Below are 11,854 nucleotides of genomic sequence, written 5' to 3' on the forward strand. Positions count from 1 at the left end.
CGGCACTGACGTAAAATGTCTGAACGTTTAGGAAACTTATAGAAGTTGTAGGAGCTAAGATTTTACTCTGATAAACTGTTGTGCATGCCTAACACCCGGAGAATTCCTTTTTGTAAGTATTGATAGTGATCTTTAAACCATAGACTGTAAAGCTTTTTACACAAGTTCTACTTTTATTGTGTTATTTATTCTGTTTTATTTACCTGATTTTTGTTATTCTCTTCTACGTTTTGTGACTTGTTTTTTTTGTTGAACACCTCAAACTGCCTCCACAATTACCAGCATGTTAGTTTGTACCCAAGGAGTTATCGATACTGCTTGAGTTCAAGTTTTAACAATTTGCCTACCTATTTTATCAAGATATTGTAGAAAAATGAATCACATATTCACTTTTCAAGAGGAAACCTTCCAAGATACCACTCACAATTTAATCCTCATCTCAGACAGATACTTGATATAATGTCTGTATTTTATTTTAAATTTGATAATGAAGTTTTGTTACTTAAAGATCATTATCATAGTTTTTCTTACAACCTGAACACACCTGTTATTATTTTTTTTCAGTCATTGCTACTTTGGCATCTTCCTGTGCATTGGGTATTCATGAAATCCTCATCACCATGAAGTCCCCAGAAAGTATTAAGGTAACTGTTAACACACAATTTTAGACAAGAACAATAAATAACTTGTTTTTGGTTTTATTTTTTGATAGTTTCATACAAGGCCTACACATGAAACTACATTTCTTTACAGTAGAAAAATAATGTTTTGATTTTGGGACTGCTACAATTATATGTAGGTAGTCAAAATCATTACTTGAAAATGAAATAGGTCAGGAAAATGAGCCAAATCTGTCAATTAGCCAACAAAACATTCCTCCAACACCCTTTTTCACTTTCATCATTTCCCTCAACAGCGCACAAAAAGGAACATGGTACACACATTCACCAAAAGAATACAGACAAGATATATTTTATACATGTAATAAGGAAGATTAAATGTAAAGAAGAATAATGAAAGAAATACAAAAACACATGAAAATATACAACAGCAGAGTTAACAATACAAAGATGAAACCACATCTGTGTGTGTTACAGCTGGGGTGATTTGAAAAGGTATTAAAGAAGGTGAAATGACTGTTAGGAATAGAGAAAATGATCAGGGTGAGTACAACGGGAGCTAAGAGATGAGTCGAGTGAAGCAGTTTGTTTGGTTTGTGCAATTTACTGATTTCATTGTCTAACAAACCTAATGTGCTGTTTACACCTTTAAGAAACATATACCATGCAGTGGAAACAACAGAGCGTTTAACCATAAGCAGTGCACATTCATTGTACTGACGAGGGGCCATACACAGGCAGTATCTCTACAGCGGTGCTTCGGAGTGAAAAGACAAGCGTTGACAGACTGTAGGTTGATATCTTTCACTGAAATATGGGATGTTAGACTCCCTGCTGCTCGTTCAGCCTGATAAGGGCGTCACCGACGATGTCCAGCTCATGCCTCAGCTCCTCCACCACGCTGTTGATGCTGGGAGTGTCTTTTAGCACGTCCACACTGTGAGTGTACGGGTTGTATCGGACTGTGAAGGGTCGCTTGATGGTCTTGGCAAACTCCCTGAAAAAGACACGATCATTAGATATAAAACAGGTGTTTAATGGAGTAGATGAGAAGATGTTTGTGGATTATCATCCATCGTTATGCTTATCTCAAGATGAATTGAGCCACCGAGCATTTGTGCTCACCTCATCTTGACTTTGGCTTCCTCAAAGCTGTCCGACACAAAGTAGACCTCCTGGAAAGTTGTGATGATGCATTCTTGTTTGGATGTGACTTTGGGGTCAAAAGGCATTATTCTTGCATTGCCAGAGAGTGCATGCTGTAAGAAGTAAATGGGAAACAGATATTGAAACCATTCTTAGTAACACTGGCACATTTTTTCTATTCAAGCATTATGTGCTCTCTGAGATTATTGATGCATTTGTCTTAGTGAAAATTAGACTCAAGAGTGTGTTAACAAGTCAATTCAAAGCCCTGTGTTGTTGTTTACCTTCAGCTCACTGATGGATGACAGCAGTCCTGCTCCATATGCTCGCAGCTGCCCTTCTTGTTTGCATAGGCCAAACTCCACCGTAAAGAAGTAACACTGAAAAAAGGAATTACACAACGTTTTTAAAATTGACCAATTAAAAAATATGGATCATCGTAACTGGCTATGATTTCCTGTATCAGTGTTACTCACTGTTGCAAGCTTCTGGACCGAGTCATCTGAGGCCCCGAGTGAAGCGAGTCCGATCTCCTGGGAGAACTGGGCGAAGCTGGGCTCTGCCAGCAGCGGGACGTGACCCAGCAGCTCATGGCATGTGTCTCTGGATAACAAAAGATAATCAAACATGAGGAAAAACAGCTCTGGATGAATGTTGATAAGCCTTTTTGTTAATATATCAGCATGTGGTACTCACGGCTCTGGGGTGTACAAGGGGTCCGAGCTGTGCCGTACATACTGAGTACAGTGGAAAACACGGAAGGCCAGACCAGCAAGGAAATCACGCGGGGAAAGATAACCAGCCACAGGCCTGATGGTGAATCCAGTGCGTTCTGAGAAGATTTGAGGCATGAGTAAGCTAAAAAGGCCTTTTTTTTAAAAGCAAAGATTTTTTTTTAACTTGAGTTTAAACCTACCCCTAAGGAAGCGTGAAACGTCCTCCAGCTGAGGGATGTTGTCCTCCCTGAAATCACAGTATTTGGACAGAAGAGGCAGGTTCTTCAAGTGCTCCCGGCAGGCGTGGGTGGGGTACAGCTTGTTGAGCTCCCTGAACACAACTCCCCAAGTCTTCACTTCCTCTTCTGTGAAGTCAATATGAGGAATAGGTTCCCCGCTGCAACAGAAAAAAATAATTCTTTTAACATTTGATAATAAAGTAACCGTTTTTGTAAATAATTCAGACATACAAGAAAAAACTCACTGTTTGTATGCCATGGCGATATCAGCAAAGTACTTTCGTCTTTTGCGGTAAACGTTGTCTTTGAAACCCTGTTAAAGAGCAAAACAGAAAAAGTATGAAAGGAATTCAAATTAAAGATCTGAATTATTTGATGAAGTTGATCATTAAGCTGGTTAAAGCTTACATACCGGGTGATCTGCATCCAACTCAGAGCCGTACATGAGGACACGGTTTGCACACTTGTCCAAGTCTGAAATCTTCTTTGGGAACCAGGGAACATTAGACATATCTGAGGGGAGACATAAATGTGTTCTTTTCTTATCTGTTGTTTGGTTTTAATATGATACATTTCTAACACAGTAGCTGCAGAGTTTTCCCTACCTTCCTCTGATAGACATGAGTTATCTGGCGGCTCCATTTCCACTATGTTCACATGCTTCCGCAGCAGTTGGATGATTTCATTGAGTTGTTCGTGGTTGCTGTCACAGTCCACAAAGATTTCAAACTCTGAGTTACTTCTCTTGGATTTTCTTGACTCTATGTGGACAAGGTTGACATGGTTTTCCTGCAAGAGACATCAACCGGAATGATAAAATAAGAGGCTCCATGAAGATAAAACAGAAACACAAATTAAAATGTAGACACTTTGAGTTGAGCAACAATATGCTTACCTGAAAGAGTTTGAGTGCCTTCACTAGTCCTCCCACTTCATTCTTGAGGGAAAAGATGATTGTTGCTCTCTCTTTTTCTGATGAACCCTTCTTCTCTGAGTTTTCTTCAATTTTCGTAAACGTTGATTTGTTTATCTGGAAACAGAAATACAGGGGGCATATTTTAATTTACAGACACACTTCACCATTGGTCAACCCGTTGTAGTTTACCCTTAATGGTTATACAAGGGTGCCTTACTGGGTTTTACTTTTTCAAAATTATGTGATTTTTATTATAATTGAAAAAAAATCACATATTTTAAAAAGGAGTTAAAACAATTGAGACAGGTGGCATCCAGAACAGCATCCACTAAGCCAGATTTTAAAGCTACTTTAACAAACACACATGGTGTTATTTATATTATAATTGGGGTGCCATTAATGCACAACCTCTAACAACTCAAAAAGCCAGATTTCAAAACCTTTGACCCGCTCTTCAAATGAACCAACCAAGTGGTGAGTGGTTTCATAGGAGTCCCAGAGAATTTTCTACCTATGCAGCATTTAAAACCGTATAACCCTTGTTATCCTGTTATAGAAAAAAATGGTTTCCTTCCTCAAATTATTTTTAAATACTGTAATGGAAACGATGGGCACATGTGTATGTTCACCAACCCAGCTTTGCATTCAGCACCCTGGCCAGCGCTCTCACGTGCCAGCTGCATACGCAAGGGGAAAATTAAAGTAATCCTACTGCAGATTTCAGGAGTAAGACTATGGTGTGCCCGCAGCACAATGAAACTAATCTGTCGAGATTGAGTGTGACGTTTTCGCCTTCATTTACGTCTCACAATCATCAATTGAAACACTTTATATCACTCCAGCGACGCGCAACTTCGCTTTAAAACATACTCAGCAATTAAAACTAATTTTGGAAGCAGCTCAAAGTAAAAGAAACACAGTTATCAAATACATTCAGTTAGCTAAGCCTACCACATTTCGCCCTTCGTGCACCGTGCAGACAGCGCGCCACACCAGTTTTCGGTGGAGCCTTGTCGTTATCATCCCTGGCAGCGCGACTGTGTGGAGACTGGATCAGTGCGCAGCGAGGTCAACTCTTTGCGTCTCGGTTTAACAAAGATGAACTTGTCTCTGTCTGAAAGAATCGTCTTATTGCAATCTCATTTAGCTGAACGGGAAGCCTATTATTAGCCCTCCGCGTGCTGGGATCTTAGCAGACATTAGGCAGCGTTTAATCACTTGAGCGCGCACGTTTTTGGGATGGTTTTACGCACAGCGGCTCCTCTTTAAAACGATACTCTCTGAAGTCTGAAGAGCTGAAACAGTTCCCTTTTTCGTGGAACAAGTGAAAAAGTCATAGTGTTTTTTTTCTCAATTGTAAGAAAGTGTGTCTCACTGCTGGGTTTCAGATCAACGGCTGAAAAGACCTTGTGGTGAGGCGTTCAGTTCTGTGAGAGTTTTAGTAAGAGGTCAGTCGGAGAAAAACTTGAAACTCAAAACTAAAGCCACAGTTATCAAGACAAAAGTCTCCATCTTAGCCTTTTCTTGCTATTTTTGACACATTTTTATCCATTTAAATCAAAGACTCAGCTGATACTAGATTCAATAATTGAAGAAAAAAAAATCCCAGCAACAGGTTATACTTTTCATTTTCGTATCTCCTGTGTTATTTACATGTGCCCAAAGGAGACTTCACACCCTGATGTGGTTTCCTTTAATCTCGTTCGTATTTCATCATTGAACTCAGCAAATGATTTGCAAAGTTTGGTCAGTTATAATGATCATTTAATGCTATGAAATTTCAAATTATCTCACCTTTAACCCTCTTAACTCTTTGACGTAAATTACTATAATCAAACGGCTTAAATTAATCTGCACTGACGACAACATGAAGGATTATTAATTAAGACAAGCTCCACCGATCTCCACCTTTACACTGTCAAAAAAGTTGTCCCCAACCACCAAGAAACAGCTTCACCTTCCTCTGACTATAGAAAAAAAACATCAAAAGCATCACAAAATCAGATATTTACCTCATTGTTGAGCAGTTTTTCTTCAAAGCCGATGTTCATAGAGTCAAAAGATCTTCCTCTACGAGGTCCTTCGTTTTTGTTTGAATACATGTTAAAGTGCTCCTGGGTTGTTTGCCTTTATAAGTACTTCTTAAAGGTATTTTCTTCTATCCTTAATAGCCTCTGCTATGTTAAGAGGACTGTCTACCCCGAGAGGCAGCGCGCCTTGCTATTTAACAACAGGCAGAAATAGGAGGGGGCTGTAATCTCACCCACGGCAGCAAATGAAAGAGAGCAGCCGTGCTCGCGTCACTGGGGGAGGAAAAAGGGTATCTTTCATTACACCAAAAGGCCCGAAGCAGCTTCAATGAGATCAATCACAATGTCAAAGAGAAAGAAACAGCAGGTTTGGGTGCTTTCTGTAAAATTTGACTATTTCAGTTTTATATATTTTATAAAAGATTGAAGCAAAATAAACATTTTTTTCTTCATATTTGAAAGCAGGACATCATGATAAACAAAAAAATCCACCATCACACTCTAGTTAAACTCATTTAGTTTGGAGGTAGACCTCTTGGAGTTAATTCCCCTTGTTTGTTGACACCTTGAGACTAAGAGGAGGTCAAGGTTTAAGAGGATTCCAGTGCAGCCCACCTGCCTTCATTGTACAGTGATCCAAACATGCCCCCCTTTTAAAATCCAGCCCTCTGCACTGTAAGCACCACTGGGTTCTCGTGCACACAACACATATAAGCTGCATGTTTCCACGTCTTTAACGCCATGGGTCTTTTAATACGATCAAGACAATCAGTGGAAAAAGCCTCATGGGGCCCTGCAGCAGAGTCAAGATGAGGGCTCGCCGAGCGTGAGAGACTTCATTACTTTAAACAGATAACACCTCTGTTCTCTAAGCTTTAGTGACTTTGGAATTAAGACAGGTGAGATGTTTTTGCCTTGCTGCCTCTACAGGACTAACCTAGTGATACATGTGGCTGATGCACATGCTTCTTGTCTCAGGTGGTCATGGCCTGGTTCACCCGTGACATGGACGGATGCTTTACACAACCCAGTGAAGCCACTGAAGAGAACTTCCTCTTCCCAGGAGCTGTATCCAGATCAGATCGGAGCTGTTTAAAGGTACAATTCACCACTTAACTGCGTGGGGGCATTTTTTTTTTCTAGTGTCGTTTTTTTGTAACACATCCAGCGCCAACAAAAGAATCAGATAACCTCCTGAACATTTGGCATTGCTTATGAAGTTACCAGCAATAGACCCTTCACATCGAGATCAGCAAAGCAGGAGTGAACATGTTTACTTGACTGTTTGCTTAAGCTCCTTATCAACACCACCTACATACGACAACCAGTTGTGCTTCGGTGTGCAAACACAACATACAGTAACCAAGCCGCAACACACAACAAACGAACAATGAGCATGTCAAGTGATGGATGCTCAGCTGAAACACATAAAGTCTCTGTTTTACCTCTGCTTAGAGTTTGCAGCGTGAATGCCATTTGGTGATAATAATTCATAAACATAGACTGAGTCAAAATAAACTGACTCACAGTATTTATCAGTTCTGAAAAACAGCAGTCAGCTAAACAATTTCTGATATTCAAGCAGTAGTTTTAAATCATCTTTGGAATTAGCTTCTTGTATGTGATGACTTTCCTAATGGATGATGTGCTATAAATTCAATGTAACTCTGAGACTGTTGATCCAATAGAGAAAGCAGTTCAAAACATCAGCGCTGTGAGAGATTTTATCTTTTCTTATAGACATTGTAAAGACAAAACAATTAATCAGATGATTCAAATATAGGTTTTGAACAATTTCTCAGTGTAAATAAAAGGTATTCTTAATTGAATCTCTTATAGCAATTATATTGTTAGCATTTGAGCTAAAAGATAATAGTAAAAAAAATCTAAAGTGTCCAAAAACTCTATGAAAATATTGAAAATTAAGAGAGAAAGAAAAGACTTGAAAGAATTAATATTCATAAAATTAAACCGTAGAGTTTTTGACAGCAATGGTTCAACACCATTCTAAGAAACCAATTTTAGAGCAAGGTGGGTCTAGAGGGGGGATCAGGGATTTCATGAGCCCCTCTTGAATCTGATTGGACACCCCATGTGCCATTCCAAAAATCCTGAACTATGATTGGGTGACGCGGATAAACAAATCAACTTTTTGTACTGTGTGGAAGCTTTATTTGCTTTATTTTATCTGCTTGCTTTATTTACTTTTCCTACAAACAGACAGGAAATGTTGGGGGCGGAAAGTCGGGAAAATCATGCAGTAAATCTTCAAAGCAGGGAGTGGAACCAGAGACTGGTATATCATGTGTATATATGGAAAGGTAAATAAGAAGTATTCATTTGAGCTCGTATGTTTATACTGTCATACTTCATGTAATCGCTACATGAGTCCATGCTCCAGTTAGGCCAGTCAAAAAAGACTGGATATGTCCACATGCATGAGTGCTGATAACTAGAGTTGTCCAACAACACGAAGAGAAGAAAGCACCTAATTATAAAAGGTAGACGTGCTACTCTCTTGTTAATTCTCTGTCTCCTTTCTTACATTCTGCTCTTCAAAAAGCTCATAATAGCTGTGATGAGAAAAGATTTCCTCAGACTAAAAGTGAAATACTTGGCCATCTTTTATTCTCCCGCAAATGTGTTTGTTGTTAGCTTGTAGTAAATGGCAAGGCAAGTTTATTAATATAGCACATTTCAGCAAGGCAATTCAAAGTGTTTCACATTGAAAACATATTAAAAGAAAACAAAAGACAATTAAAAAGCAGATAAAAAAACATCAAGATACAAGATGATACAATAAAACTAAATAAAAAAAGAAGGATAAAAACAGATTTTAAGATAAATGCATAGAAGTTTAATGGCCTGAAATCAGCTGATCTTTTACTCCAACTTAACACTTGTTTGAATGGCAGCCATAAAATTGATCAAACTGTGAGCTAATGTTTGAGTAGAGAAGGAGGCAAATATTTACCGTGTTGTAATAGTGTCACAAATTCACCATTACTGGATTCCTCGTTATGGACATTTCTGAGTCTGGTATTCACATCAAAACAACTCTACGAATCTGTTTTTTCCTTTGTACCGGTATAGACCCTTGAAAGTCACAAGTAGCTCACCACACTGCTGCTGCCTGACAGGCATTGCAGGCCCTATAGCTCTATTATAGACGTGAGACCTATGAGTAATACCAGGAAAAGGGTGAACTCTTCACTGAAATGACGTTATGATTCTCACTGGTCGAGATTAGTAAAAAGGAATGGACGGGAGGACAAAGCCTGCTGATGGGTACGTCTATGGCTCTGTTTGTGATTTAGTAATGAACTGCTCCTCCGCTGACGTGAGCGTGAGAGCAAGCATGTAAGCAAATCTACTTATAGACACATTTAAGATGAACGCTTTTATGCAGCAGATCCTCCGGTTGTGTCTTTGATCTCCTGACGTCTTGACGGCTCCTGGATCAGATCTCATTGATTTAATCTTAGCGGCTTACAGCTGGATCTAGTTTTCTGGTGGTGCTTTTCCTCAGTTACCTGCTGTTGTTCCTTCAGTCAATAAAACCTTTCCTACTATGAGGCTTTACAGCTTTTTTAGTCTGGGTACTAATATTGATACCTGGGCTTTGGTATCAGCCGATACAATAATGATACAATCTGATATCGATATTAATTTAACAGGTATATTTGATCAAACACACACAGGACTCAAAGTATTGCACTTTAACAGCATTTTTAAGGTCAGACCATAGACTGTATATTAAATGGTCATAGTCTCCTTGACATCACTCATCTGTTTCTGAAACAGTTTTTTGAGGCAAATCAGCCATTGCGGTCATATTGGTAGTAGGGCGAGCTCTGAGCTTCGAGTATCCACACAATTGTCGACAATTGTACAATTGTGTTTTGGTGACTTTTTGTTGCTAAACAAGCATAAAATGCCTCCAAACTGCTGTAGTAATTACCCATTAGCTTTGCCTTGCTATAACACACAGACCTATTGGCATCGATGAGCACAGAAGAGCAAAGAATTGAGTTGAATAGATGTGACCAACTAATCAGTCATTTGTCACAGTTCCAATCACGCTTTTCGACACAGTTTTTGACTGACACCCTATGGCAGGATCCTATGTATCCTCAATAACAGAAGTGTATTTTTAGCTGTTTCATTCCGAGTCTTAATTGTGGGATTTGCCATGTGCAATGTCCACTGTTCCATCCTGAGGGTAATCGAAACAGGTGTACTGAGATGCTGTAAGCCCATGAGTCTTTTGGCAGGGGTCACATAGGTCAGCATGAATAAGAGGGGTCACTGTGGTTTGTTATCATGTTAACGTCACACTCCTTATGTCAAGAGCTGGATAAAAAGGGGTAGGATAAGATAATGCCCAATGATCCAGAAATCCCACAAAAAAAGACCTGTTTGCTGTTTCAAGTTCTAATTTTCATTACACCCTGGAATAATTAAAGCTCCATGAACTCGGTCACCTTCACTCAGCATTGTTCCTGCCGTGATGGAGCTGGTCATGCAACACTGCCGTCAGATGATGAGAACACTCAGAACGTGTGCTCATTCATGGCCCCCTTTGAGGAAGCCAGCCTTTGAGACACAGCTGAAAGGCTTCCTACTTATCCCAACTACCCAAATGCCTCTGTTCCTCGTGTCACATTTAAAAAAAAATATGTTTAGAATTATGTGAAAATCCAGGAAAAACAGAGCACTTGTTCTTATTTCTGATCCCTCTGGAGGTTACTGAAGGGGAGTTGCCATGTTGTCTGAGCCGCACCCCGGCCGGTCTGTCCCAGTTCTGTTCACTTTAATCAGAGGGATTTACCAGCAGTGTCTGAGCATCAAGCTGCAAGACACCTCTGTGGCTAATCTACCCCTGCTTCTAAGAAAATGCCCAACACGAGTATCAGACTGTATTAGAATGTAAGCCACACATCTCATGAACCATTTCGGAGACATTACATTACCACAACACTTGTGTTGTTTTCTTTCTACGAATCCCCTCTAAAGGATTTCAAAAGTCCCTCTTAGAGGTTGGCATCCAGAAATACAGTGATAAAGGTAGATGTATCATATCATGCAGCTCTCAAACTAATATTATAGTCACATTTCTTTTCTGCAATCATACACTGTAATGTATCACCTTGTTCATTTCATACATATTTATTTTCAAATATTAAATTATCAGATCTTTTTTAGATAAACCAAATGCCTAAGCAGCACAGGAAACAAATCAGAGATGCAGATCATAACACAGATTTTAAAGACAGTAAAAAGCCTGATTATATAGATTTCAAGTGTTCATAAATATATTTTTATGATCAACTGGGAGTACTGAGTGAGAAAAAATAACAAAAAGACTTAAAATATTAAAGTATATGGAAAAGTAAAATTTACAGAAATAATATTCAAAGAAATTAAATTATTTAAACATTTTTTAAAACCAGTTTTGAAAAATTTCCTCTTGATTCATAAACACAGGACAAAAACTTGATTCATTTGCACGTTAAAGCTCCTGTGAGGATCTGCAGGTTTGGGTTCGTTTGGTGCCCCCTCTGGACAATGAAGTGTATTTTACCTCTCTATTGATCTATTCCTTGTTTTCTTCGAGTCTCCATTTAGAAAGAAGAAGAGGAAACTGTAAAAAAAACTCAGCCAAAAACACATTATTGTAAAAAAAAAAAAAAAAAAAGTTTAAAATTCTGTTTAAAGATATTAGCTCAGTTAAAATCACACAGTCTTGTGTTACGTGTGTAGGTGGCAAAATGACAGAAAAACATCCTGCTTTTCTTTTAGCAGCCACAACCGTTCAGTTTAAAAATGTCAGTATTCTTTGAAAAAATGTAGAAAAATAAAGCAGTTTTTTTTGCCTGTGTTAGCAGTTGCAAGCATAAAAATCCCATTACTGTGATAATATCAGTCTTATTGCCGGTTGTTGAAAATGCTTTTTATGAATTCTGTCTCATTATGTTAGCTGTGATAAAAGAGCATCACAGGGACTTAAGCAGTTCTCTTTTTTCATCAAAAATGACTAGAGCTGCATGTAAATTAGCTTAATTTTCTAAATACAAAAATGGATGTTTTTTTTTTAAATTTTATTTAGAAATCAAAAAATAAAACATATAACAAAGATTAATCAAATTTTTCAGAAGTATTCAAATTTTCTTTCCAAACTGTGAAT

The 11,854-nt window shown here is 38.5% G+C and overlaps 1 protein-coding gene across 2 annotated transcripts; it reads right to left on the reverse strand.

Annotated features, from left to right (window-relative positions):
* Positions 1-682: 682 nt before the first annotated feature.
* tph1a (tryptophan hydroxylase 1 (tryptophan 5-monooxygenase) a) lies at positions 683-5,820 on the reverse strand. 2 transcript variants are annotated; one of them, XM_074678356.1, is made up of 11 exons: positions 4,589-4,850; positions 3,617-3,751; positions 3,327-3,510; positions 3,134-3,234; positions 2,967-3,034; positions 2,683-2,879; positions 2,463-2,598; positions 2,243-2,369; positions 2,051-2,146; positions 1,746-1,879; positions 683-1,617 (listed from the first exon to the last, which is right to left on the reverse strand). In XM_074678356.1, exons 1-11 carry the CDS (start codon positions 4,658-4,660, stop codon positions 1,443-1,445), a joined length of 1,425 nt encoding a protein of 474 aa, XP_074534457.1. In that variant the 5' UTR covers positions 4,661-4,850; the 3' UTR covers positions 683-1,442. The 2 variants fall into 2 exon arrangements, with proteins under 2 accessions (XP_074534457.1, XP_074534456.1); XM_074678355.1 differs by lacking the exon at positions 4,589-4,850 and adding an exon at positions 5,650-5,820 and having other exon boundaries at positions 685-1,617.
* Between the last annotated feature and the right edge of the window lie 6,034 nt (positions 5,821-11,854).

The sequence above is a fragment of the Halichoeres trimaculatus genome, unplaced genomic scaffold (assembly GCF_033239565.1).
Source record: "Halichoeres trimaculatus isolate MK-OKI-2021-1 unplaced genomic scaffold, fHalTri1.1 fHalTri1_scaffold_10, whole genome shotgun sequence".
Taxonomy (NCBI): domain Eukaryota; kingdom Metazoa; phylum Chordata; class Actinopteri; order Labriformes; family Labridae; genus Halichoeres; species Halichoeres trimaculatus.